Source organism: Puntigrus tetrazona, chromosome 24 (genome assembly GCF_018831695.1).
Source record: "Puntigrus tetrazona isolate hp1 chromosome 24, ASM1883169v1, whole genome shotgun sequence".
Lineage (NCBI taxonomy): Eukaryota > Metazoa > Chordata > Actinopteri > Cypriniformes > Cyprinidae > Puntigrus > Puntigrus tetrazona.
In genome coordinates this window covers 16,843,868-16,871,122 of record NC_056722.1, presented here as the reverse complement: position 1 = coordinate 16,871,122, position 27,255 = coordinate 16,843,868, and the positions used below count along the sequence as shown (strand labels likewise).

Here is a 27,255-nt window from a genome sequence, read left to right as displayed (position 1 = left end):
ATTTTAATCATTTATTTATTTATTTGTTTTTGCTTTTTTTTTACTGTGATAGGATAGTTCAGAGTTAACATGTGCATTTATATATACATTTTCTTCATGTTATTGCATCACAATGACATTTTTTCTATCCATGACCCCCAAAACACAAAATGTTTTTAATCACATTTCAGCGTAAAATATTCACTTTTTTTATCACGCTGTAACAATCAGTCTATTGTGACATCTCTGTATCTGCCTGACATAGCAGCTTGGAAAGGCCTCCAGGAATCAAGGGCACCGTGTTCACCTGATTTGCATGCGGGGTGGTGCGGTAGCTGCATGGATGCCGAAACATGCCCTTCAGCCTTGCTGGTGACTGTTATTCAAAGCAGGCAGCGGTGGCTTAAAGGAACAGACACGGCAGCTTTGTTCTTGAAAGCGAGAGGGATGGTGAATTAGTGAAACTTCTGGCGGTGTTTCAAACACCCCCACGAACGTCCCCGAAAGCATCGCTATCTGCCCCATTCACCCTCTGAGACATATGCCAAGTGAGAAATTATGAGCTGACAGTTAAAATAGATAAGAATTACAAGCAAACAACTCGCAGTTTAACATTACATAGAATGACCTTCTGTTCACAGAGACCACAATATTTTTATCGGCGTTTAACTTTATGCTATTTTTCTGAAAGCTGCGTCAGTCCCAGGACCACAAAACCAATTTGTGCACATTTTCTTTTCATTTTGTAGGAGAAATTAAGGTTTATCCGCTGAAATTAATGGAAATAATTGGTGATATTAAGTATAGGCCTGCAAAACAGCCTATTTAATGCTCAAAATGTGGGTTTTGTCACAGTAAACGGTATTTGCACAGTAATAAATATCATAAACGCCAATTTGCAACGCTTTCTGAAATCAAAACGGAAATGGCTGACAATAATAGCCTTGCGCATTCAAGTTCAAAAATTCGATCTTATGTTAAAAAACTGGACAGATACTGCTTTGCTAAACTGTGATATTTCAGAGAAGGCTCATCCAATCGGATGTTATAACTATTTTATTAATAAGTTATTTATTTTGCTTGTCTGAAGCATTTCAAGTATTTAGTCACACTCCAGGCGGCATAGCAACCATAAACAACCTAGTAGCTATTTGATTGGACGAAAATCCGTGTAGTGCAGGATGAGTCATCTCAATGCAACTTACATATAAACTCATCTTGCGTTCCTGCAAGTTTATATCCTAAAATTAAAAAAAACGTGAATTTTGTATCTCGCAGCTCTCTTCACACGATCACGAATCAAGAAACGGGTAAGTTAATGTCATTGTGAAATGCGATATTTCAGCAGGTCAACACCAGCAAAGCTACTGTTATTGAGGCATCTCACAACTTAAAAGCGCTAAATATTTTCCTGCACTTTGGCTGCAATCATAAACCAACGCGACGCATGCGCTTGGCGTGTCTCGGAGGACCTACACCGCTGCAGACCTGAACTACAGAGACTGACACTGATTGTCTGCTTATATGAACGACACCCGGTTTATACGCGGACTGCTTTGATTACGAGAAATGGGAGGAGCGTGCGAGAAACTGAGCTTCTACATGACTGCGAGACGGTGGAAACACAGGGAAAGCCGCAGTCGAGGCGTGGGTGATTGAAGATCATGGGATATGCTCTCTGCCAGTGAACTACAGCAGTCTGGAGCTTCATCCCTTCATCCCGGAGCGCGCGGGACGTCTGCTGCTGAACCTCACTGGACGATACCACAGCACCGACGCTGAGATCACCGAGTCCTCGTTTTAAGTTTAGAAAGATGAGAGTGAATTTTTCAGCTAGTTGGATATTTCAAGGATGGATCACACACTTCGTTCTCGCTCTGTACACGCAGGTAAGTTCGCTTGCTATGCTCTTTGCAAATAAATGCAACGCTTCAAACTTTGTTTTGGAATCGAACGAAATTGTAACAGGCAAAGCGGGAATTTAATATCGTTGGGAATTATTATTTTGCACACTTTTTGGCCAGAATGGCTTATTCCCGTCTATTTATTTCAGCGCTTTGTTGCGAGGACGGGCTGTGTGTGCGAATCGCGAACGACTCGTTCTTTTGAGTCGGACCTTTGCAGTGAATCTTAAAAACCGGTCCGATCGCTTCGTTCGATCTGACTGAATCGATCTGGCTCTTGTGTCAACAACTTAAACATCTTTTTTGAAGCTTCGTTAAATTAAGAGCATTAAAGCAATATATGATTAGTGAATTGACGATTTGACTGGTAGGGAGAAAAGTAAGTAATAGTTGAATGGCGGAATGTTAAAAAGTAAAGCTTTTTCACTGTATTTTGTCAACACTCAACAAGTTGATTGTAATGAACAGGTCAAGTGATTCATTTTATCATTGTTTGATGTTATTAAATGTAAGATTATTTATGGGTGCAACAAACTAAACTGTTACGCAATAATTGCAGTAAAGACCAAATAATGACGCGATGACAAGAGAATTGATTAATCTTTTCTGAACCGGTTCATCAAAATGAACTGTTCAAAAGAACCGCTAGTAGTTGGATGTCAAGTCAGTAATTAAATCTGCGGCTCAAAATTGAAAAGACATACGTAAACATGCATTTTTGACCGAAAGTGCTCTCTATTTTGGCCGCTCACAAAGTTTTGAGACACTTCCCCGCTCTTTCCTTCCCTGCCAGACTATTCCCTGAATTCTGAACTTTTCCCTGGATTCTGAATTGTTGCTCAATTTGAGGGGAACTCCATGTGGATGTGCTCTGGGATTATGCTTTGTTCATGATGGTTTTAACCTTAAGTGTGCACTTTTTTTCCCTTCCTCTTCTTTTTAATAACAAATCATTAGATCTGTCCACCAAATGTAAATCTGATACTCACCAAATGTAAATTATCATTACATTCCCAGGAATGGAGTAAAACCTCCAACTCCAAAACTCTCAAAAACATGTTTTGTTCCATGCAGACATTTCAGGAAAAACCCCTAATATTGGAATTTGACAATGTCTATTACAACCTGTATGCGAAATTAGCCAAAAAAATTTTTTGTCACAGTCTATTTTCATTCATATTTTCATTCACTCGGGTTTTCTGAGTTATGTAATGTTTTATCAGGTCGAAAGTTTTAACATGTTTTCTGTTGCATCACATGCAGGTCTGAACATGTGCCGGCCAGGCAGAAAATGTCAGTGTATCTGGAAACTTAATATTTCTGGAAACAGTGCTTGCCTCTTTCGACCTTTGATACTGAGGGGCATTTTCTTCAGATTATCGACAAATGATTTGTTCACTAATGATTCCATTAACTATATTAATTCTTTTATACAGTAACGCAGCTTTGCTATCTTTTTGCATCTATTAAACAGAATAAATGCAAGGCAATGCACATGACTGAACTGAGTCATTAGGCCTGAGTTATGTTATCTGAGTGCTTCTGCTATATGTGGCGAGCTCCTGTGAGAAAAGATTTCTCTGTGTCCGGTGCATAGCTTCTAACATATAATTTTTCAGGGCGTCACTGACCATGATCTTATATATTTAGTCAATGAAAATATGTTGTGTTGCCTGAGTATACCCTTACGTTTAAATGCAGAGGATCAGAAATGAACTCTGGACATTCCTTTGGGTTTCCTGTGTTTTTTCACATGCGTCCATCAAAAGGTCTTAAGGTTCTTCAGCAGCAGTAGAAAACCCCCTGAATTGCAACTTCAACTGTTTAAGGTCTTAATGGACATAAAGAGGAGATTATTTTTAATGTAATTTATTTCTTTTTTATTCACATTTAGACACTGTAGTAGGAGTATATATAATAGAATTACATATAAACAATTCTTAAAAAATTCTCACTTTTTTCACTCAAAATTCAGAGTTTCACTCTCACAATAATATATATATATATATATATATATATATATATATATATATATATATATATATATATATATATATATATGTATGTATGTATGTATGTATGTATATAAATCAAGGGATAGGATACAACTAGTTTAATTTAAATAAATTGGGTTTTCTTCCTGATTAATGGTTTTTTTTTGTTTGTTTGTTTTTTGTGAAGTGAACTAGTCCCTTGTTTAGACAAAGCTTGTTGTCATTAACAAATATGATAAGCAAATAATATTTCCCCATGAATTTCCATGATACCCATGGATTTTCCTGAGATGATTGATATATCCATTGATCCATGATCAATCCCAGGAAACCTAAACAGGAAAATTTTCACTTCCTCTTTTTTTTTTCATTTTTGCATTTGCTTAAGAGATATAAAGAGAGCTTTCATATTTCACGGATTGTCTTCTGTAGTCCCTATAATCAATATTTCTCTTACATTTCTATCATTTAAAAGTATATGTTGGCTATAAAACAGAATACTAAGACCCGTGATGCTCATTTAAAAGCAATTTATTTTTTCACTGTGCTGTGCAGAACAGTTGAATTTGAGCACTATTTCTATTTATTTTAACAGTCGAAGAGCCATGTCCTCTTCACCTCCACGAGAGCCCAGTATGCCGAGCTTGGCACTATTTTCTTTTTTTATTGTCTTTTACATAAGTGACGGCTGAATTTTCTCAGATTTGCACTGAATTAAAGGATTGCATTTAATTCTGCTCTGCTGTTAAACCGTGGAATGCTTTTGTGGTATCTGGAGGGATGTGGGTGGTGTTTTTTTTTTTTTGCTTTTCTTCTTGCTTCTTTTCTTCTTGCGAGTTGGGCAATATCCCCCCGCCATACACATACTCCCCCACTCTCTCATTCCCCGATGCTTTAACCACTCAAATGATCCTTATTCCTTTAAGATTCTCATTCCGACCAGAGCAAATGTTCAAACGGTCCAAACATTGTATAGTTTTTGTGTTACTGTAGAAATCACCAGAGGTCTGGAGATACAGTGACCCCAAAAAATATTTGAACGCTTTAGCCATACTCAAATATGCCTGAATGCCATTGCATTACAAAATAAGCAACTGGCGTGCCTTTTTCAAGTAAAATAATCCATGTCCAAAATGTCAAACACTGGTCAAACATGGCTCCCATTGGTTAAAGATCATTATAAACATGGCTTTATAACGTGCCGTTATTAACAAGCTGAAGTTTGTTTTCCATTAGTACAGAGTCTTTCTTTCTGTTGATAGTGACATGTTACTGTAGTTTGATCACAAGCATTTTCATCATGAGAGGCACTATGTTTGTTTAACCGTTGTTTTAACTCTTCATTTCAGACAGGACTGGCCAAAAGCTGCCAACAAAATGAATATAGGCACAACGGGGAATGTTGCAGAAAATGTGAACCAGGTGAGCAGCAATACAGACTAGTTAATTATACCACGTAGAAGACACTATAAAACAATCCATTCATTCATTTTTATGGTGTGTGAGTGAGGCCTGTCTGGGAAAAATAAGATCAGGTCTAAAAATGCATTTTTTTCCCATTCGAAAAGCAGAAGGATAAGAAAAAGGAAGAGGCCTACGCACACCCACACAAACTATAACCTACATTGACTTCTACTATACATATTTTGCAATACGGATTCACTGACCTAAACACATTTATTCATTTCAATGCAGGGAAATACGTTTTCACCCATTGCGATGACGGTTCGAGCACAACGTGCCGTGATTGTGGCCCTGAACAGTACCAGCCAGACTGGAACAGTGAAATGAAATGTATTCCTCAGAATTACTGCGATGAAGGTCAGTGTCACTTGCAGTTTTTTCAGTGGCTTCGGTGCAATTTCTCAAACGAATTCTTTCAACCTCCACAATTGATTGATCGAGCCACGATCGCATTAATCGTTCTCTACAGGTAAAGGATTTAACAGAACTCGTCCTCACAACCCTGTAGCGCTCGAACCGTGTCGGTGCAAGCAGGGTTTCCACTGCTCTCAGATCAACTGTGAATACTGTGAGGCTATCAAAAAATGTCCTGCAGGAGAAGGAGTCGAATTGGACGGTAAGAGCTTGTGGTGACTCTACAGATGTGACGATGAAACACTTCTTAAAAAACTTACTGTGGGGCGAACTATTGATAAAGGAATAGTTCGTGACGTGATTAACATGAAGGTCAGTAGATGATGACGGAATTTTCATTTTAGGGTGAACTATCGCTTTTATAAGTTTAGTCAAAAGTTTAAAGTGGGAGACATTAATCATATGCCTTATAGATAAATGAAGTGTACCCGTAATTGAGAGTGCAGTAAATCAGTGGCTGTTCCAGCTCTGTGGTTTTGAGCACTAGATTTAGTGCCAAATGGAAAGGAACATTATAATACAGATCACAGAAATGGATCTGGACACGCTGTAGTTTACAATTTATCTTTAGCATCTTGCCATTTACACTATAATTAAAATTTAAAAGCATCACAAGGCCTGGATAGATAGATAGAAGGATGGATAGATAGATAGATAGATGGATAGATAGATAGATAGATTGATAGATAGATAGATATATAGATCGATCGATCGATAGATAGATAGTTGGATGGATGGATAGATCGATCGATCGATCGATAGATAGATAGATAGTTGGATGGATGGATAGATAGATAGTTAGAAGGATGGATAGATAGATAGATAGATAGATAGTTGGATGGATGGATAGATGGATGGATGGATAGATAGATAGATGAATGGATGGATGGATGGATGGATGGATGGATGGATGGATAGATAGATAGATAGATAGATAGATAGATAGATAGATAGATAGATAGATAGATAGATAGATAGATAGATAGATAGATAGATAGATAAAGAAAACAATAGATAGGTCTAAAAATATATCTAAAAAGAGAAAATGAGAAGGAAAATGAATGAAATTAAAATGATTGTTTAGGATAAATTCCTATAAATGTGTTCTACTTGTCTATTTATATTGTAAGTCTATGATTCTTTATCGCTCTCTTCTTTGCAGGGATGGGTAGAGCTTCTTGTTCGTCTTGTCAGCCTGGATATTTCTCAGATACCCTGTCAACAGAAGCCTGCAAGAAATGGACAGAGTGAGTATGCCCAAAAACTCAATACAATAACAACTCCATAGATTTAACAACAGCTGGGAGTGTGTGCCACAAACATTTCTGCCCTCTGAGTCACACACACACACACACACACACACACACACAACTGTTCTTTAACTGGGCTCATTTGCAAAGTCACAGCTCTCATTCTCACAGGCGTTGTTTGTCTGGGGAAGGTCTCAGGCATGCCTGGTCATTTTTTAAAGCCCCCGCAGTCTTACCGCACTGTGGTATTATGATTAATTTCTCCACCACTTCCCCTAGAAAGAGCCCCTTTTCTTTTTGCTCTTTGTATTTGCGGGCGGTTCTTCTTAGAAGAGAAAATTGGAACTGATCAAACCAAAAGTGACCAGACCGTGCTCTTTTGATTGGGCTGCCCTCTATATGTCTAATGTCTATATGTCACTTCCAGTTCCAGCGTACAATATTTCCTAGTCATATTCACTGTACTGATATTTCTAACTGTCTTTCAGTTGTAAAGCTATCGGCAAGACCGAGAAGCAGCCAGGAACCTCTAAATCAGACGTGATCTGTGGAGTCAATTCTCCTGGTAGGTTAATTCACTTTTTGTATCTGTTGAATTGAGTTCACCTTCATAGAGCGGTGTGATGAATAAACCTCCTCCTCGTCCTCAGTTATGACACCCTGGGTGGTGGTTGCCATCCTCTCGGTTATCATCGTGGTATCACTGGTTGTTCTCTTCTTGTTTTGCTGCAAGGATAAGCTGAACTTCCTCTCAGGTAAATTTAGTTCAGGGTTATGTTTGTTTACTACAGTTTGTGGTAGATTCTCGTCTATGTTGTTGATTAAAGCTTATTTTCTGACACCACAGTAAATCTACGCACCTGCGTCCAAAACCTGAAAGGAAGTAGAAACCAACAGGTAAGGAAGAATAAGGAAGAGCATCCACAACAACGGACTATAACCTTCAGTTTATTTTAAGCAAACACAGAAGTACCATTGTCTTTTATTTTAAGCACACAAGCTGGAGAAAAAAACTCTAAAAGTGATTCCAACAATATTGTTCCTCTGTTTTTCTTTTTATTGTTATAGTCTCTTATCATAAAATTGTAATGATTACTAATTACTTTCATACATTTGTTATTGGTATCAGCCAAAAGTGTATTTGTTATATTTGTATTTGTAACATAATTGTATGTTAAAACTAATGACACAAAGTATATATTTTTTTTAATACTGATGAGAAATGTTATTTCGGCTTAGCATTGTATGAAATTTCTAGAAATATATTTTTTATATTATATACAGTATATAATACATCAACATTTATTTCTAACAAATAACTACTTTTTACTTGCATAAACATTCAGATGAAGAAAGATATTAAAAATTAAATATTAAATTAAAAAGTCAAAGATGATACATTTTTATTGCTGCAGTGGTTCATTAATGGTGTATATATTTATGTCTATGTAGAAAAATATGTATTTTATATTTTTGGCACTAATATATGTCCGTATATAATTTTATAAAAAGTATTTTTGGCGCCTGTGGTCCTCCATACATACCTGATTTCTAAAATGCGTATTTTAAGGGTTGTAAAGAATTTATTACATTACTAAAATCAGAATCTTTTCTGAGTCAGATTGGACATTGTATCGTTTTTGTGTTACTGTAGAAATCACCAGAGCTCCGGAGATACAGTGACCCCAAAAAATATTTGAACCCATACTAATTTTACTTTTATTTTAGGAAACTCTGACTTCATACCACGGTGGTAACGGTCCACAAACCCTCCCTCTGATTTGCCAAGAACGAACCCCCCCAGAGTCCCTGATCACGTGTCCCAGCACCCAGTTAACCATTCTCGATGAAACGTCGACTTGCACGGACCAAGAACAAGACCAGGACCGAGACGAAACCTCGTCGGGCAGCTCCAGCGAGGACTCCGGCGGTAGCTCTGCGTCTCCTCTGTCCGGGAGCTCCTGCAGCTGTGCGCTTTCCATGAAGGAGCCCATCGAGGTCGGAGAGAATGAGGACTGCAGTCAGCTGGTGGCCACGGGTTCGGCCACATGCAGCTCCTGCAGGCCGGGAGACGCCATCGGAGAAAACGCGCAGGTCGTCGGCCTGAAAGAGCCTCTGCTGTGTGAGAGCTGCTCGTCGGACGTCCTGCTGGATCTGCAGTGCTCCCAGGAACTCAATCTGGACTACAGCAGCCCTGCGGGAAAAGAAGCCATGTCAGAGATGAGAGGCGTCCAAGGGGACAGAGGTCCGGTGGAAGGCCTGCACAGACAGAACGAACCTTGCTGCTGCAGCATAGACTCCACCACCGTTCCTCCTCTCTCGTCGGTCAGCGCTAATGACCAGGGCCTTTCGCTGATCCACAGCGATGACCACAAGCTGTCTGACCCCGACGCCGACTTCCAGAACCAATGCTCAGAATCGGCTCTCACATCTGGTAAGACGATAACACACGCGAAAATAGTGACACGACGAATGAAAAGCTGTCTGCGCATCTCAGGTATTTGGAGCTATTGCATCATAGTGCCGTGCAAGTGAATCAGTTCTTTGGCAAATGTGTCTGATTTACAGGCACTATCGTGCGATTCTGTTACCAAACAAATACAGCATGATATGATGAAAGATGGGAAATGATCAGCAACCTCAGTAATAGCGGGTCAAAAATGCGGAGGAGATAAATTAGTAGCACACAGTTGTATCAGCTGATGTGTTGCTATGGTTTTCTGACAATATATATATATATATATATATATATATATATATATATATATATATATATATATATATGCTTCAACACTGATGGGTCACTTGTGTAAATTTTTAAAAGTGCTAAAATACATATAAAACGTATAAAACGTGATTTTGTCTATACTAATAGTTTAGTTGTAGTTATTACTTATAGTTAATAATTATTACTAATTAATAATATATTAATAAATTACTATATAATATTCAAAGTCTATGGGCAAATAGTTTCATTATTATTATTATTATTATTATTATTATTATTGGGAAGAGGGGAGAGGAGGGAAGGGGATAAACTTCACAAAGAAATACTCTCAACACTCCTAACCTGCTTTTTTTTCAGCTGTTTTTGTACCTAACCTATTTTGTGTTTTTGTTAGCGTATATATGTATCTTGTGTCCTCTGCATATATATTAATAATAATTACTATATAATCTAATATAACCTATATATATATATATATATATATATATGTGCAAGGATGCATTGAATTTATCAAAAAGTCAGGAAAGATATTAAAATGATGTATTTTAAATAAATTTTCTTTTGTACTTTCCGCTCATAAGATATTTTCAGCAGCATATTTGTTTTCAATAATAATAATAATTCTAATAAATATAGAGGTTTTTTTGAGCAAACATTTCTGAAGACTGGAGCAATGCTGTTGAAAATTCAGCTTTGCTATCACATGAATAAATTGCATATGAAAAAATGTATTTCAAGCTAATTGTTGTTTGAAATGACATTCATATTTCATAGTATTACTAAAACAGACTTCTTATAAGAGTACTCAAAGTTTTGAACAGTAGTGTATATTGTTTAAAATATTATTATTTTGATCATTTATAATCATATGCATTGCCAACACAAATCCTTACACTTCATTAACACATTATTTAACAGTGTCTGTGTTACTCGTATCCCCTCGTCTTGCTATTAATTCCCTCTCCGCAGAGCACTTACACAATATTTTATATGCAGTTCCTTAGTGTTCTTCAGTAATATCTTGTAAATGTAAATACACAGTAACCTGAAGACTAAAATAAAGTGTCATGTCTTGTTGTAATAATTAGAACAAGCACATTCAGGTCATGTGCATTCCAGTAAGTCGTGTTTGTGAAAATATGGCAGGCGGCCACCGCAAAGAGTGGGTGTAGGGTCCTTTATGGACCAGCGGCAAAATGACTAAAAGATGTGTGAAACATGAGTCATTGATAGTCTGTGTGTATATTCGGAGAAAAATAGGAACCATACAATCTGCTCATGCTGATTTTTTTAAGTGGAAGGAAGCCTTTTTGTTGCTCAAGAGGGGTCGACACAAAAACTGCAATTCAGTGCTGACGTGGCATTATTAGTATAAGGTTTTTAAGGTAGTCTTAGTATGTGAACCACTAAACGTCATTAATAAGCATAATGTTTAGCCCTTAAATGTTAGCGTTAGTCTTCCAGGGTTGTTATTAACTAAGACTAAAACCATATATTACGTTATACTCGCTCACTCTCGCACACACATTAGGTGTCCATGCTTTATGGGGACTTTCCATATTTTTATACTATTATTGTCCTACACCTAAACCTACCCCTTAGGAAACTATTGTCAATTTTAGATTTTCTAAAAATTAAATCCTGTGTGTTTTATAAGCTTGTTTCCTCATGGGGACCTAAAAAATGTCCTCACACGGTCAACATTTACTGGTATTCCTATCCTTGTGGAGACATATATAATAAAATAATAATAAATAATAATAATAATAATAAAATAATATATAATAAAGTGAAAAACAACTAATGTAAATGAAAACAGAAAATATAAAATTATTAAAATAACATAAAATAAAAATATAACCTAACAAAAATTTAAGAAAAACAAAACTGTCAAAAACACTAAACTAAATTACTATAATGAAAATGGGCCCAAAATTAAATAACTGAAAACTAAAACGTAATTAAAAAAAATACTATATAAACATATTACACAAAAGTAAATTTTGAAATAAAGGATACTAAAATAACACTGATGTTAAAGGAACACTCCACTTTTTTTTGGAACTAGGCTCACTCTCCAACTCCTCCAGTGTTAAAAAGTAGAGTTTTTGTTTAGCATAGCTAAGCATAGATCATTGAATCCGATTAGACCACAAGCGTCACGTTTAAAAATGACCGAAGAGTTTCGATATTTTTCCTACTTAAAACTTGACTCTTCTGTAGTAACATTGTGTACTAAACCCGATGGAAAATGAAAAGTTGCGGTTTTCCAGTCTTCTACGAGTAGCAACTATGCTCTCATTCCGGCGTAATAATCGAGAAAGATCGCAGCCGTACCAATTCACGCTCCCTGCGCAGGACGAGAGGGTCTGGCTGTTTTCAGGCGCTGCGTGATATCACCGCACCTGCTGGAGTTGGAGAATGAGCCTATTTTCCAAAAAATGCAGCGTGTTCCTTTAATAAGTCTCCAGGAAAGGAATGAATATATGGTTAACGGAAATATAGTGTGCTATTTCTGCCACCTTCCTCTAACAGTGGTTCTGATGCGATGTTTATTTTCGTCAGGTCAGGTGACAGGAAACAACAACACTACTTTTATCTCCAGCGGGCAGGTGATGAACTTCAGCGGGAAGTCATCGTGGTGTACGTCAGTCAAACGTCGCTGGGAAGCGGCGGAGGAACAGATGAACCCTTCAGCTGCCCGGTTCAGGAAGAATCCAACGAAGACAGTTTTCAAAGCGAGCCAAAGTCTAACATAACCACGACACCGCAGGCCAAGAGCAGGAACGGACACCTGGAGAAACACCTGCCCGTGCAGGAAATGACCAACGACTGGTCCTGGCAGAAATAAAACGCTGCAAACATTTCTTTTACTTGACTGGAATTGACTTTGCCTTCTTTTCAAATGACAACTATCGATTGATAATAGGCCTACGACAGCCTTGTATAGCAACTAGAGTGCTATTTCATGAAAAATGCTATGCATTTGTTGACCTATGTATTTATATCATATAAATTAGGTGCTTCTCGTCAGTTTTTGTCCGTCGGCTTCGAGAGGATCTCGCTCTGATAGATCCGGTTACAGTAAAAGTCAAGAACATTAACGCGGAATGTCTCATTTTCAGACAATTTCTATGTTGAGGAGCCAAATAAAGAGCGGCTCGGTGCGACAAGAAGCCAAACTCAGGCCAAAGACGACGAAAACGCAGCCAGGCAAAGCACAAACACATCCACCACAGCGAAAAAGCTCGGCGTTTTTCGTCGTCCCTTTCTCTCGGCCTTCTGAAACCTGAGCAAGCGCATCGAACCTTGTGTCGAAAAACCATTTTTGGACGACGGTTAAAAGTTAGCGTACGCGGAATGAGATGCGACGATTGTTGATTTGTGGTGTCTATATTTTTTAAAAAACGCGTTCATTGTTCATTTTCTTGTTGTTTATTTATCATGATGATTTTGTGCCCGACAAGTCAGTCTGACTGGAGCAGAACGTAATCACGAGCTTTATTTTATATATATATATATATATATATATATATATATATATATATATATATATATATATATATATATATATACAGTGATTGAAAATCGATGTTCCCATGACTAGTAGTGATTTTTCTCCACCCATTTACTGTAAATAAAGCTTGTTTGTATGAAACAATTTCTTTCCCTTAAATGATGTATGAGAAAGGTATTTGGTTTAGAGATAAGCAGTGTTTATTGTTTGTGCATCACTAACCACATGCGCGGTAAAACCGCTGTATTCGAGCAAAACCGATGTTGACAGAAAGCCTTTATAAATAGCGGCGAATGGCTAGCAGCTGTCGCGCGCTCAACGCAAACATATACTCAGGAGCCGCGTGAGGTGAGAGCTCCGCCGAAGGCTGCTGGATGTTTAGCTGTGATTGGAATAATCATGAGTCTGGGATGGCAGCAGAAACAAACACCGAGAAGTGTTGTTGGGTTCTGTCTGCCAAAACAGGAAGTTATGACTGGTTTTGATGTGGTTCTGCTTACAGAGGCCTCTGGCGCGTTTGGTGACTCGTGACTAGCAACGACTGTTGAAGTGTGGCGCCATCTTGTGGGACGCTGCTGTTAGTCGTTTACCTTTGCTAAAATAACGATTGCATTAAATATAACGGCACGCGGAGAGAACAGTTGTAAGCACGACGTTTTAACAGAGTTTAATTTATGTGCCATCGTTATAAATATTATTTGAAAAATATTTTTCTACCCAATATTAGAGAAATTTGCAATTTGTAATGTTTATAATAAATATGTCTGGAAAGACACTTATGTAAATACATGCGAATTCATTAATTTAGGTATGGGTATATGTTTGGGTGGTTAGAAACGTGTTCATTAAGATATTTCATCATTTATTTATTTTTATTATGTTGTTCGTCTTTCAGAAGTAATATTTTTACCACTGATTAACTCATCAGAAAAGCAATTGAAAAGCTTAAATGGATTATTATTGGTGAAAAACACTCTGAAAAGCTATTATAATTAATAGTAGCAGCAGTAGTGTAACTATATATAAACATTATATATAATAATAATTGTAACTATTAATACATATTTTACACATTTATTTAAGTCAGACATTATGATATTATGATATGATATTAAGATGTTTAATAAATAAATATAACAAATAAAATAATTACAATTATAACTTTAAAATAAACTTTACAAATGAAGGGATTGGTCAGATTTATTTATTCATTTAACTTGATCCTTCAGAAATCATTGTAGTATCCCGATTTGGTGCTCAAGAAATATTTATTTAATATTTAAACTGTGATGCTTTTTTTTTTTTGAAGAATACAGGTCAAAATAATAGCATTTATTTAATAATATTTAAATATATAATGTATATATATATATATATATATATATATATATATATATATATATATGTATATATATATATATATATATATATATATATATATATATATATATATATATATATATATATATATATATATATATATATATATATATTGTTTTATTAATCAAGCATCCACTGATTCCACATTGACTAATTGGATATGACAGTGTTCTTATCTGTAGAGATTTGAGAATCTGGGGGAAGACCACTGAAAAAGAGCGATGGATCATTTCATATTCCCTTGGTCACTGTTGAGATATCAGTGATCCTCATACGTTACAGTCCTGTCCGAACAGAGCGTGCGCTATCAGGTTTCGGGAGAACCCCAGGTTTGGACACAGGTGTTCCTCTGGCTTGGGTGGAAATTACCTGAGTTTTGAAGATGAAAAGCTGAGCCGTGTTTCCCACTATTCAAGGTCGAACAGCACTCCCTGGCACCGGTGTGTGCTTTTTGGCCGTTTTAGAGTTCAGTCAAATCAACTGCGGTTGCCTAAGGATCTTTATGTGAAATAAAACAGCAGTGTCTTTGACAAAATACGGCTATTGATTTAGCGTTGTAGGAAGGAAAGTCCTTCAAAATCAAGTGAATCATTTTGCCGGTGGGGATCATTCGGTGCAAGAGTTTCCTGGAATATCCTCAGTGAGTGGAACCAGTGGGTCACATACAAAGCTTTATTTAGCAGCATGGCCTTTCAGATATATGCAAAGTATAAAGCAATTGAATTCATTTTGCATGCAAAATATGATCAATTTGTCATAGGGGAAAGGGGATTTTCTGTCCTCCTTATTTAAGTACAAATGACATTAGAGCAATCGTTATAACACTTTGTATCATGAGTAGCTCTGAAAGCAAGCCTTCTTGCTGGTTGACAAGTGATAAGACTGTTGGGAAAATGAATGTCTTAAGGTAAGGTGCTTTTTATTTCAGCAGTAAGTTGCTATTAACTATGCTATTTAGTATTTATATTATTTGTTATTGGTAGGAGTAGTAGTACAGAAATTAAAAAAAGAATATATATAACATTACATGTATTAACGTGCATAGTCTTTTTTAATATGCATAGTGTGTATGATGATAATCCAAAAGCTGTATTTCAGCACTGTTTGGATACTTTTTTGATGATTTGTTGATAAAACTTTTTTCAACATAATTTGTTAGATAATTTAATATGTATTATTATTATTATTAGTAGTAGTAGTAGTAGTAGTAGTAATAAAAGTAGTTGTCGTATTCAAGATATTATTAAAACTATATATATAACAAATATGAACAAATAATAACATTTTTATTTTTAATATGAATAGTGCATTAAATTATGTCAGAAATTATGCTGTTAAAATAGATAGATAGATAGATAGATAGATAGATAGATAGATAGATAGATAGATAGATAAAACATATTTTTCTATTTTTGCTATCATACCGACATCACAATAAAATATATATTTTTTGTTTTTGTTTATTGCTATATATAGAGAGATTATTATATGTTATATATTACTTTAGCAATGTTTCCTTTTTCGTCACACACCATGCTGTTAAAAATGTAACAAATAAACTCTTTTCAGAGGGCTTTTCACCAAAAGCTGGTCATCTGATATTCGGTTAGATGGAAAAACTGCTATAGTGACTGGAGCAAACACTGGGATCGGGAAAGAAACAGCCAAGGATCTGGCAAGTCGGGGTGGGTACTGCGGCCAAATCGACACCGACTGTGGAAATAACACATTGAGTCTTCTTTTATTAGAGCCACAGATGAAATACATCAGATCTGACTGCCTAGCAGCATTTGATCTCACAGACCCGTCCAAACCAAGATACGTTTTTCCTGAAATTGCTCAGAAGAATGTACCAGTTTTTCAACTAACGGAACAAAACCTGTCATTAATCCCAAGGCGCACGAGTGATCCTGGCCTGCAGAGACCCGGTGAAGGCCGAAGAGGCGGCTGGTGACATCAGCAGGGACGTGGAGGACGCAAACGTGGCGGTTCGGAAACTGGACCTGGCAGACACCAAATCCATCTGCGATTTTGCCGAATTTATTTACAACAGTGAGTTACGAAAGAAGAACATTCTTCCATACACATGGCGAGTTCACTTCTGACCTGACATTAAACTTATTCATTTTATTTAAGCCGAAAAGTCTCTTCATTTGCTGATAAACAACGCCGGAGTGGCGATGTGCCCATATTCAACAACAGCAGACGGATTTGAGACACAGTTCGGAGTCAATCACTTAGGTTTGATGAAGTGCACTAGTCGTTCTCATTCTTTCAAACACTATAAAGAGTCATTATTTGTTGTTTAGAGGCAAGGGAGGTGGTTCACACTTGACAGGTGATGAATGACTCGTTTTCTTCTTCAGGACATTTCTTTCTTACGTTCCTCCTCATGGATCTGTTAAAGCATTCAGCTCCGTCCAGAGTGATTAATGTCTCCTCATTGGCCCACCACATGGGAAAGATCCACTTTGAGGACCTGAACAGTGAGAAAAGTTATCATCCCGTAAAGGCCTACGTACAGAGCAAACTGGCCAACGTACTTTTCACTCGAGAGCTCGCCGTGAGAGCGGAGGGTAAGAGCGAGGCATAAAATGCAATCCAAAAATCTGATTTAGCCATGTTTCATCCGTGAGAAACAACTGTGGCGTCCTATAGCGCTTAAGCTATCAATGGCTTTCATTCATTTTTAGTGTATGAAAACCACACAAGTGTGAATAAATGGCAACGTTTAGATTTTTTGGCTGAACTACGCCTTTAAGGATATCAAGATCTGTTTCAAAGCTTGCGTGTAACGCAATGCTAACATGACTGTCTCGTGGTTTGGCCACAAACATTCTTCATTAGGGCAGTAAATTTGTTCCTGTGAAAATAAAGCAAGGTTAGCTCAGTCCTGTTTCTGTGGCAGAGATGGGAGTGAGTGTTTATGCTGTGGATCCGGGCCTAGTGAAGACAGACATCATCAGGCATTTGAATAAGTCTCTGCAGTTCTTCGTGAAGACGTTTGGTTTCCTGGTAAAAACCCCGGCAGAGGGGACGTATACCACTGTGTTCTGCGCCCTTACCCCTGACCTGCCCAGCGGAGCCTACTACAGGTTTGTTACATCTATGGCTGATGCTAGTCATGCTAACTGGCCATCTTTTCTATCAGCAAGATTGTTTACGTTTATTTTATTTTTTTTTTTAATTATCACTAGTGATGCTAATTGTGGTAGCAAGCTAATTAACTGCTGGGATAAATATTTCCTCTCGTGATTTCTCACAGTAACTGTGCCATGGCTCCATGCTCCAGGGCGGCTAGCGACGACAACACTGCTAGCAGACTGTGGGCTGTCAGCTGCCACCTGCTGGGAATTCGCTGGAAATGAGAATACGACTTCAACCACAGAATTATATCATAATAATGGCCTTTTATGACTTATGACTTATGATTTTCAACAAAGGCCCAGCTAAGTTCTCTCTGTCTTCCTGCGTTTTACACATTTAGTTGTATTCTTGCCGTTTGTATTGATACTTTAAAAAAAGCCATACCTATTATTTCTGGACAATATTTCTGAACTTTTCTTGGGGGGTTTGGGGGGGTAAATGAGTTTACTGTCATTTGAAAACGAAATAAGGTCAGCAGAGCGCAAAGGTTTTAACAAGACTAGCCTACTAAACACTGGCAGACAAGAATTTATTTTCAAAAATAAAAATGTTTTTTAATGTCATCATGTTTTTTCATGTTTTATGTTAGTCAGCTGCACTTTTTTGTTATTTTTAACCTAATCAAAATAATCTGACTGCAGTTTGATTGAGATTAATAAGAATAATAAGAATGCAGTTATGCAAATAAAATCTCTCTCTTTCTCTAATCTAATCTAATATATATATATGTTTGTGTGTGTTGTATATATATATATATATATATATATATATATATATATATATATATATATATATATATATATATATATATATATATATATATATATATATGCTAATAATACGGTAGAATACAGTTGTGGTGGAGACATACCATTACTATACTAAGGTATGCCAAAACCATTAGTATGCCAAAACCATTGTTAATTTGTGGTTACCATATGGTGTAGCATGGTAAAACCAAAAAGTAAGGATTGTAAGTAGTGTGCAAGTAGACAGAAAAAAGAGGTTAAATATGCCCGTGTATGATCGTTCGTTTACAGTCACCCAATAAACCATCTACATTTAAATGATATACTCCTCTGAGAAAGACCGCGAGTGTTTGTGTTGTTCGTAGAGAGACGGCGAGGACATCTAGCGGACGCGCGCGGTCGCTGCGTGTTTTGAAGCGGGGAAGCGACGCGATCTTATTGTGTGTTCTGGTGACGCGTAACGGAATGTCCAATCTCGCAAAAGAGGTTCAATTGAACAAAGCATCCTTGGAGCTCAGGGCCATCGCGGCGAGCACATTCACACATCCATGCGTCACGTCGTTCATACCGAAGGCAGACGCGTTTCATTGGCCGGAGGACAGCGCTCGGGACGGGAGGGGCTTGGATCCGGAGCGCATAGTAATATCTCATTCATAAATTACACAGGACGCTAGAGTAGAGCACTACTGTCTGCTGAGGGAAACCGGCCAGTATTGGAACAATGCACTCAATAAGGTAAGCAACGCTGGTGTCACGGATGAGTCCACTGCAAATCTGCAATTGACACAACTTTGCTTTTTAAAAAAATGTGTTTTGTTTTCTTTATCAAACTTTTTTCGTTAACATTTTTTTAACATATTGTTCTAAATTATCACTCTCAAATGCCAATTGATATACTAAATGCATATACCATTGCCTGCATCTATAGGCTTCTATCAAATTTTGCATAATACAGGCTGATCTAATAATTCAATATGGGCTGTATCTCAGGAAGAAAATGAGTGTGTTTTAAAAAGTGAGCTTCCAAAACCCTAGTAGCAGACTAATTTGAGGGAAACCTAAAATACGATAAAATACAATACAATAAAATAGTGTGTGAATGTACCTTCATTCTTCATTTATTCATGCAGTACACTGCATTTAAATCTACTGTGGTTTCGTGCATCTTTAAAAAACTAATTGACTTGATTACAGCGTGTAGTGCAACGCATGCATTCGTAGCTGCAATAAAGTAATACACTTTTACTGCTCACCAAACTTACATATTCAGAACACACTTTTAGGGGAGAGCGTGGGAAAGAGAAGCCATTCACCTTATTAGAAGTCAGGGTACTAACAGAATGATTTTGGAACTGATAGGACTATTTCGATGTGCAGAAGATGCTTTAAAGCTTGAGGAAAGGGGTATTTACGTGATGGAAAATATAGACTGAAATACACTTTAAAACTGAAAATTAGTCAGTTCACTGAGAAGTGAAAACTTTTAACGGGACGAGATTCTGAGGCAGTGTCCCTTGTCTATTAAGATCCGGTCCAGTGCTGTTGTTCTTCATGCATTGTTTTGTTGTTGTTTTTATGTCATATGTTTTTATGCGTCTGTTTATTTGTTTGTACAATAAAATCGCATTTTTCTCATGTGCAAAATGTACATCATAAACCATTTACATGCTTTGCGAACAAGAGTTATAAATGCTAAAATACGTTAGGGGGAAAAAAAACTGAGATAAAAACTCACAAATGCAAAAAAAAAAAAAAAAAAAAAAAAGTTAACGCATAATTAATAAAAAAACGATATAATTTGAAAATAGTGCCATGTCAGAACCAAGCTTTTATATGTGACAACTTGCCCCGGTCTCCCGTGCTATTTAAATGCCTCGCATTACATTGTATAAGCATTTGCTCTGTAATCAATCCCAGAAATTTCTTCTGCGGCCAGTGGAGCTCTTCTGCCCGTCTTGACGACAAAACAATCATAATCACGGGAGCTAACACAGGCATCGGCAAAGAGACGGCGAGAGACCTCGCAAAAAGAGGTAGGTTCTCAGGACGTGTTGCGTCTTGACCTTAAAAGGAAAGCGCTCTGAATGATCTGATTTGTTCCGTTTACTGCACATGCTGTGAGCGGCATCAACTGCCAACCTGCTACGGGACAAAACCATGCCATGTGCGATGCCACTCTAATTAGGAGAGGGTATAGAGAGGTTAGCTGGAAGAATTGCAATCTATCACATCGTATTTGAGTGCTTTGCTACGGAAGCACTGCGGTTAAAATGCAGATAGAATCATCACGATCTGGGAGGAAAATAACGAACGCGAGGGTAAATCACACCCATTGTCTTAATGTCAAATGCGATGCGATCAAAACTACGAATAATTCATCTTATAAGACCGACAGGGTCTTGGAAGCGTTGAATGCATGCTGATAAATAAACGACAGGATTACAATGCTATCTGCCAGAGAGATGTAAAACTGTACACTTTCCCACATGGACCCGCTGGATTCCAACAAAGAAACTCTGACGCTTGCCAGCCAAATTGCTCTGAATAGTATAATAGACTTTCTGCTCAGTAATTACCAGGCGAACGGCTATTGTGTTAGCTCATCAGCCTTACATCCCAGTTTAGCACTAAATGAATTGTTATGCAAGGACGTTTCACAGCGAGGACATTCGCTGGAGGACGTAAACGCCGTTATTTTAGATCAATGATGGATATCTGCTCTGTTTCGTGTGAAATCTCCCATGACTGTTTGCATATTAATATCAGCTTCTCTGTGCGACGTCCTCAGGGGCTCGAGTCATCCTGGCCTGTCGAGATCTGGAAAAGGCCGAGGCAGCCAGAAAAGAACTAATAGAGGATTCCGGAAACCGAAACATTGTGGCCAACAAACTTGATTTGTCAAACACCAAATCCGTCAGAGATTTCGCAGAGCTCGTAAACAAGGGTGTGTAAGACATCTGATTCTTCGATTTGACCACGCATACACCGTTGATGGATCTTTTTTTTGTATTTAGAGGAAAAGCGAGTCGACATCCTGATCAATAATGCTGGAATCATGATGTGCCCGTATTCAAAAACGGCAGATGGCTTTGAGATGCAGTTCGGCGTAAACCATTTAGGTAACCTTCCTTTATGCTTTGTGGTTTTATTTCGTCTATTACAGGGAGTCTACCCATGGTCATGAATCATAATTGCATCTATTATTGTTTACTGTTAAAATAGTGTATTCTATTGTTCAAAAGTTTGTAAAATATTTGTTATATATATATATATAATAAGTGTGCGTATCTACAGCATCCAAATGTCTATTACTATGTCTAGTACAATTTTACAAATAGTAATACAAAAAACATTTCTTAACTCCAGTTTATCAACACTTCTTATGACCTCAGGTTTCTCTGAAGCCTCTCTGTAAACTTAAACTTCCTGTATATAATACAATTCTTGGTCTGAACAAAAAGCCAAGCAATGGGCCCCAAAAAAGTGACCTCTAATTTTAGTTTAACTTTTTTTCGAACAGGAGGTCTCAGACTTGCTATGTAAAGCAGTCACTCTCTAAATAGACAGCGCGTGCTGTTTATTCGTTTATCAGCAGGATCTGACTTCCTGTTGGAACCTAAACTCGTATAGTATACATCCCCTCCATATACATCCACTTCCATGCATTTATTGAGTAATAGACAAATAAGTCATCAGGGCATCAACAGGACATGAGAGACAATAAAAGGACAAACAACCCCTGACTATTTTTATCTTCTCCAATCCACCAACAGGTCATTTTCTGCTCACCTACCTTCTGCTTGACCTCTTAAAGAAATCATCCCCCTCCAGGATCATCAACGTGGCTTCTGTGGCCCATACGTGGGGCAGCATCCATCTAGATGACATAAACAGCGAGAAGGGTTACTCTCCACGGAGGGCTTACGGCCAGAGCAAACTAGCCAACATCCTCTGCACACGCTCCCTGGCTAAAAGACTGCAGGGTACGTGACCTTCAAAGCAAGGTTATCCATGTCAGACCAAACACCGATCCTTAAAAACGCAAACTAATATATGGCGTTTGTCCTCTCTCTCCTGAACTCCGCTTGATTTGGTATTCATGAGAGTGCAACGCGACATTAAATCCAATCTTTTCCCCCGTCAGACTACATAAACGCAGTCAAAGCCAGGATACGCGGTGGCAGAGCCGGTCACGGCTGATCTTTGCGTTCGTCTCAGACCGTTTCCTTTAGGATGCGGGAGAACGTCCTGTTATAATAATAATAATAATAATAATAAAATAGTAAAAATAAATTTGAGTCATGAAAGCCTGATGCATCAAATATGATACTAAAAAACCACTTGAAAAAACCTGACTTCAGTTAACTTAATTATACATCCATATTTATTTTCTTTTTTTTAATATCTTCCAATTTATCACATCTATCACATCTGTGGTAAGATCACATTTATTTGAATGAATTCTACCCTTTATTTGAATTAATAATTTCTCGATCGAGAGAGAGATGCAACTGTGTGTGCCGTTCCCTTCTAATACTGTGTGTGCCTTTCATGCGGAGATATGATTATGCCAAAAAAAACACATGTCCGTACCACGTCTTTCTAGATTATACACCGTGGGAATATCATGTTTTTGCATATGTATTATTTCTAGTGCCTTCACACAAATAATCACGATTAATCGCATTCTAAAATAAAAGTTTTTGTTTACATAATATATGCGTGTGCATTTTGTATATTTGTTATGTATGTATATATATATATATATATATATATATATATATATATATACACACACACACACACATACATACAGCACGCATTTAGAAAACATTTACCTGTATGTATACATATGTATTTATATTCACAGAATTATAGAAATTATATATATAAATTTAATATATAAACATAACATATTTTCTCTAAACATATAGGTCTACATGCATGCATGTGTATTTATATGTACCTAATAAATATACACAGTATACACACTTATTTTAGACGCGATTAATCGGCATTTCGTTTCATTTAGTTTTGCTTACGTAAAAACCACGGTAAATTACCGTCACTTATCATTGTACCACAACACTTTTGATAAGGGAAATTCACATTAGCAGACTTGTTCCTAATCATGGCTATACAAAAGTTTTAATCGTTTATTCGCTTGTGCGTGATCTGCTGTGACGGTTGTGTTGGTAGGCAGTGGCGTGACTGTGTACTCCCTCCATCCCGGGGTGGTGCAATCAGAGCTGTTCAGGAACCTCAGCAAGCCTGTACAGATAGCAGTCAAGGTCTTCAGCCCCTTCACCAAGTCCACTGTTCAGGGGGCCCAGACCACCATCTACTGCGCTGTGGAGCCCAAGCTGGACAACGAGAGCGGAGGATATTACAGGTACAGAACAGTTATTTCATTCGAATTTTTAATCCAGTTTACTCGCACACAAAATGCGCACCATTTTCATTTTTTTTTTTTAAATATTAAGTGTGTGAAACGTATGGTGTGCGCTCATTAAGACAATGTCATTCATAAAGCCTGAGAATCTGCTTTGTTTCCAGCGACTGTGCTCCAGCGCAGTGCTCAAGAGAAGCTTTAGATGATGAAATGGCTCAGAAACTCTGGGAGCTCAGCTGTCAGATGCTTGGCATTACTTGGGACTGATGGAGCAATCCTCTCAGTGATACCGTTATAAAAGCGGAATAAAAGCTTTTGGACTAATGTCGTAGATAATGGAAACTAGAGTATATACAATGCATGAATGAATGCGCTATGTTTTATATTGTACACCGAATACTCTTTTTAATACACTTGGCTATTTTATTATCATTTCGATTGACATAATGAACTGCTTTGGATTTCAAATGTATTTTGGTCTATTAAATGCTTTATCTTTTATTTGCATTTGTTTCTTTTTGCCAATAAACTGCTGTAATATCCACAGTTAATGAACTAAGAAGAAGCGCTAATCTGAAACTTATTTTCGCAGAATGTTTGCCATCATGCTAGCATATAAAAGCATGGAGCCCCCTCGAGGAGACATGGTGATGGAAAAAACGAATAGATGTAAGGGAGAAAAAAAATATTTCAATGCGTTTTCGTCTTCTCTTGCGAAAGAATTCCCCGAAGAAAAGGTTCACTTCGATTGTTTTGTGCGTTAAAAAAAACCTCACAGAACTTGATCATTGGGAAACTTTGAATTATGATTCACATGTTGGCCTGCTCATCTGTTCTTAATGGTTAAAGAACTTGGCTTGAGTTTAACCCCCCAATGGGGTACTACCTAGAGGGAGAAAAACAGAAATAAGGGAGGAGCTGGGGAGGTGGAAGGATGCTGAAGAAGCTGCTTACAGGCTCATAATGACGATTGACAGGAATAATTAAGCTCCTACCGAACTTCCATTTTTTTATCTATCAGCACATGCTCTTAGGTGCTTTGTAAAATTAAACCTTGCTTAAAGGGGTTAATGGCGGTTGGCTGAACAACATTAATGGTTCATTCCCGCCACCTACTGGATGGGAGTGCGGAGCTCGTAATGTTTGGGAAGTTGGAAAACTACAATAGAAAAAAAAAAATATTTAACGATATCTTACATTCAGTTTTGTTTCTTTTAGAAAATTAATTCATGAAATATTCTTGATCGTTTTGGACCATTTCCTAACAGAATCTGAGGTGACAAGTTATTGTTTTAAGGTCTTAAAGCAATTAGTTGAAATCTTGCTCTTTCACATGCATCACACTCAATGAGTATGTGTTCTTTTGATTCAACATGTCCACATTTATCACGCTTTCCAGTTTCATGCTAATACGTATTCTTGACATTAAAATGCCTCCTTTCTATTACCAAACCTTCTTCTTTCTAGACCTACCTTTTCTTGAATGTGATAAAAATGTCTATCTCTTATTCCACTATCCCACCCTTTCTGCCATTTCTTTCTTTTGCAAGTTAACTTCAGTTTTACTCATTGACACTTTGATTTGTGCATGTTTCAAAGCCTTAGCTAGATGGCCTAGAAAGCTTAGGCGCAAAGCTGATAGTGATGATGTGGACAAGTCGTTCCGCGCGCTAAACTCCAGCCGCTAGGTGGCAGCGAGCGCGTCAAGTGCGCGCGGGCGCTGGGAGCGAGCGCGCATGCGTCACTCTTAACGCCGCGTCAGTCTTTCCGCAGTTAAATCTACGTGGCTTTACGCGCAGCGGAGTCAGTTTGTTACTTGCTGCCGAACCACTGCTTCGTCCTTTGATTTGTCAACACAGGTAAGTTTCTTTTCGTCGGCTTTGCGCGTTTAGTAGTCTGTACTGGCGTAGCGTAAATAACGCGGTTTTAAAATAAGGTTATAAAACGCTTCTGTGTCTTACCGAGGACGTGTCTGCTGTGATCGGTTTCAGCGTAAACAGCGTTTCTGACTGATCAGACAGGACACTTTCTTAGTCTTAAGCTTAAAATAATTCACATTCAGATGCTTATGCCAATTTAGATGCTTATTGTCAATGTAGAAGTGATTATTAAAAGTTATTTTGCAAGCGTTTTTCTTTAGTGTAAAGTGCGTAGCATGTAGGCTAACAGTGCTAGTTAGCTGATCTATATTATTACTCGCTAAAGATTTGTAGCTAGTTAACAACGTTATAGGTTGGCACATTTTTGAGAATATATATTTAACTAGCATTTTATTAGATGATGTTCCTGTGCTTGGGTTTAGGAGTAAAGAGTGTCTGGGTCTAATAAATGAATACGTGGCGAAACTCGTATAAAGCTTACGCTAAGTAGTTTTCTTTTCTATGAGATTTTGTAGTTATTCAGAGGTCTGGTTGTGAGTCGTGTTACGTTTCAGATGATGATCTTTAGTGTTTGTAGTTGACGTGTGAGAGATGATAATGTTTTTTCCCCCTCTTCTCCAGCCTCACATCAGGATGGATCAGGTTATGCAGTTCGTGGAGCCCAGCAGGCAGTTCGTCAAGGACTCCATCAGACTCGTCAAAAGATGTACAAAGCCTGATAGAAAAGGTACGTCCAGGCTTTTCTTCGTTTTAATTCAAAGCATTGAGAGACAACTATATATGAAAGTCAACATTTTCTGAAGTTCTCTTGTGCTGAATGCAGGTGAATTGTTTGTGATAGATATTGGCTGTGGAAAAGATGATATAAGAGAAAAATCTAATAAATGCACAACGGTTTTGGGGGAAAGGTGCGAAACAAGTAATGATTGTAAATTTTATTTCTTGCTCTCTAGAATTTCAAAAGATTGCCATGGCAACAGCTATTGGATTTGCCATCATGGGCTTCATTGGGTTCTTTGTCAAACTCATCCACATCCCCATCAACAACATCATTGTGTAAGTAACGCACAAAAACACAATTAACAGTTTTTTTTTGTCTTTTATTGCAAGTAATGTGAAAAACATTGATTGCAGAAGCATGATACAATCTACTACTACAGTGCATTTTAAAATTGTGCAAATTGCCTTTTAAACAGACATTTGTTTCATTCTGTGATTTTAAAGCAGGATTGTTTGTCTTTTGTTAACAGCGGTGGTTAAATCAGCAGCTTTGAGCCCAAACAGACCTTCGGCTGCCTGAAACAGTGTTGGATGATGGACTGAATGTGGAAATTTGTAAAAAAGTATGCTTTTTTTTGTGTTAACATTTTTATTTGGCTGTGTTAATAAATCAAAGGTTACACTACTCATTGTCTCGTTTTAATAAAAGGCTGTTAGTGCTGAGGAAAAGGCACATT

General features: G+C 37.5%; 4 protein-coding genes across 7 annotated transcripts; all 4 read left to right on the top strand.

Annotated features, from left to right (window-relative positions):
- Window positions 1–1,467: 1,467 nt before the first annotated feature.
- On the top strand, window positions 1,468–13,462 carry tnfrsf11a (tumor necrosis factor receptor superfamily, member 11a, NFKB activator). The gene is given in 11 exon segments (XM_043227013.1): window positions 1,468–1,868; window positions 5,227–5,299; window positions 5,573–5,698; window positions 5,811–5,957; window positions 6,918–7,002; window positions 7,494–7,570; window positions 7,656–7,760; window positions 7,853–7,902; window positions 8,734–9,439; window positions 12,299–12,358; window positions 12,361–13,462. Coding segments are annotated over 11 exon segments (1,728 nt in total). The 5' UTR covers window positions 1,468–1,793; the 3' UTR covers window positions 12,585–13,462.
- A 1,659-nt stretch (window positions 13,463–15,121) lies between these two features.
- si:dkey-73n8.3 (uncharacterized protein LOC100150965 homolog) lies at window positions 15,122–18,323 on the top strand. Of its 2 annotated transcripts, XM_043226411.1 has the most exons (7): window positions 15,125–15,537; window positions 16,200–16,315; window positions 16,527–16,682; window positions 16,767–16,871; window positions 16,997–17,206; window positions 17,539–17,725; window positions 17,896–18,323. In XM_043226411.1, the coding sequence occupies exons 1-7, from the start codon at window positions 15,464–15,466 to the stop codon at window positions 17,996–17,998; spliced, it is 951 nt and encodes a 316-aa protein (XP_043082346.1). In that variant the 5' UTR covers window positions 15,125–15,463; the 3' UTR covers window positions 17,999–18,323. The 2 variants fall into 2 exon arrangements, with proteins under 2 accessions (XP_043082347.1, XP_043082346.1); XM_043226412.1 differs by lacking the exon at window positions 16,767–16,871 and having other exon boundaries at window positions 15,122–15,537.
- Window positions 18,324–18,922: 599 nt separating this feature from the next.
- On the top strand, window positions 18,923–24,419 carry zgc:112332 (uncharacterized protein LOC553712 homolog). Of its 3 annotated transcripts, XM_043226414.1 has the most exons (7): window positions 18,927–19,261; window positions 20,444–20,559; window positions 21,315–21,470; window positions 21,541–21,645; window positions 22,300–22,509; window positions 23,726–23,918; window positions 24,083–24,419. In XM_043226414.1, the coding sequence occupies exons 1-7, from the start codon at window positions 19,248–19,250 to the stop codon at window positions 24,183–24,185; spliced, it is 897 nt and encodes a 298-aa protein (XP_043082349.1). In that variant the 5' UTR covers window positions 18,927–19,247; the 3' UTR covers window positions 24,186–24,419. The 3 variants fall into 3 exon arrangements, with proteins under 3 accessions (XP_043082350.1, XP_043082348.1, XP_043082349.1); XM_043226413.1 differs by having other exon boundaries at window positions 18,926–19,261; window positions 23,726–24,419; XM_043226415.1 differs by lacking the exon at window positions 21,315–21,470 and having other exon boundaries at window positions 18,923–19,261; window positions 23,726–24,419.
- Window positions 24,420–25,620: 1,201 nt separating this feature from the next.
- On the top strand, window positions 25,621–27,203 carry sec61g (SEC61 translocon subunit gamma). The gene is made up of 4 exons (XM_043226421.1): window positions 25,621–25,777; window positions 26,420–26,525; window positions 26,752–26,854; window positions 27,049–27,203. The coding sequence occupies exons 2-4, from the start codon at window positions 26,432–26,434 to the stop codon at window positions 27,056–27,058; spliced, it is 207 nt and encodes a 68-aa protein (XP_043082356.1). The 5' UTR covers window positions 25,621–25,777; window positions 26,420–26,431; the 3' UTR covers window positions 27,059–27,203.
- Window positions 27,204–27,255: the final 52 nt, after the last annotated feature.

Excerpts from the sequence above, each read along its gene's own strand:
- sec61g (XM_043226421.1), top strand. The coding sequence starts at position 26,432 with ATGGATCAGGTTATGCAGTTCGTGGAGCCCAGCAGGCAGTTCGTCAAG. Across the intron at positions 26,526-26,751 it reads TACAAAGCCTGATAGAAAAG|AATTTCAAAAGATTGCCATG; the intron begins GTACGTCCAGGC and ends CTTGCTCTCTAG.
- si:dkey-73n8.3 (XM_043226411.1), top strand. The coding sequence starts at position 15,464 with ATGAGTAGCTCTGAAAGCAAGCCTTCTTGCTGGTTGACAAGTGATAAG. Across the intron at positions 15,538-16,199 it reads GGGAAAATGAATGTCTTAAG|AGGGCTTTTCACCAAAAGCT; the intron begins GTAAGGTGCTTT and ends AACTCTTTTCAG. Across the intron at positions 16,683-16,766 it reads TGCCGAATTTATTTACAACA|CCGAAAAGTCTCTTCATTTG; the intron begins GTGAGTTACGAA and ends ATTTTATTTAAG.
- zgc:112332 (XM_043226413.1), top strand. Across the intron at positions 20,560-21,314 it reads GAGAGACCTCGCAAAAAGAG|GGGCTCGAGTCATCCTGGCC; the intron begins GTAGGTTCTCAG and ends CGACGTCCTCAG. Across the intron at positions 21,646-22,299 it reads GTTCGGCGTAAACCATTTAG|GTCATTTTCTGCTCACCTAC; the intron begins GTAACCTTCCTT and ends ATCCACCAACAG.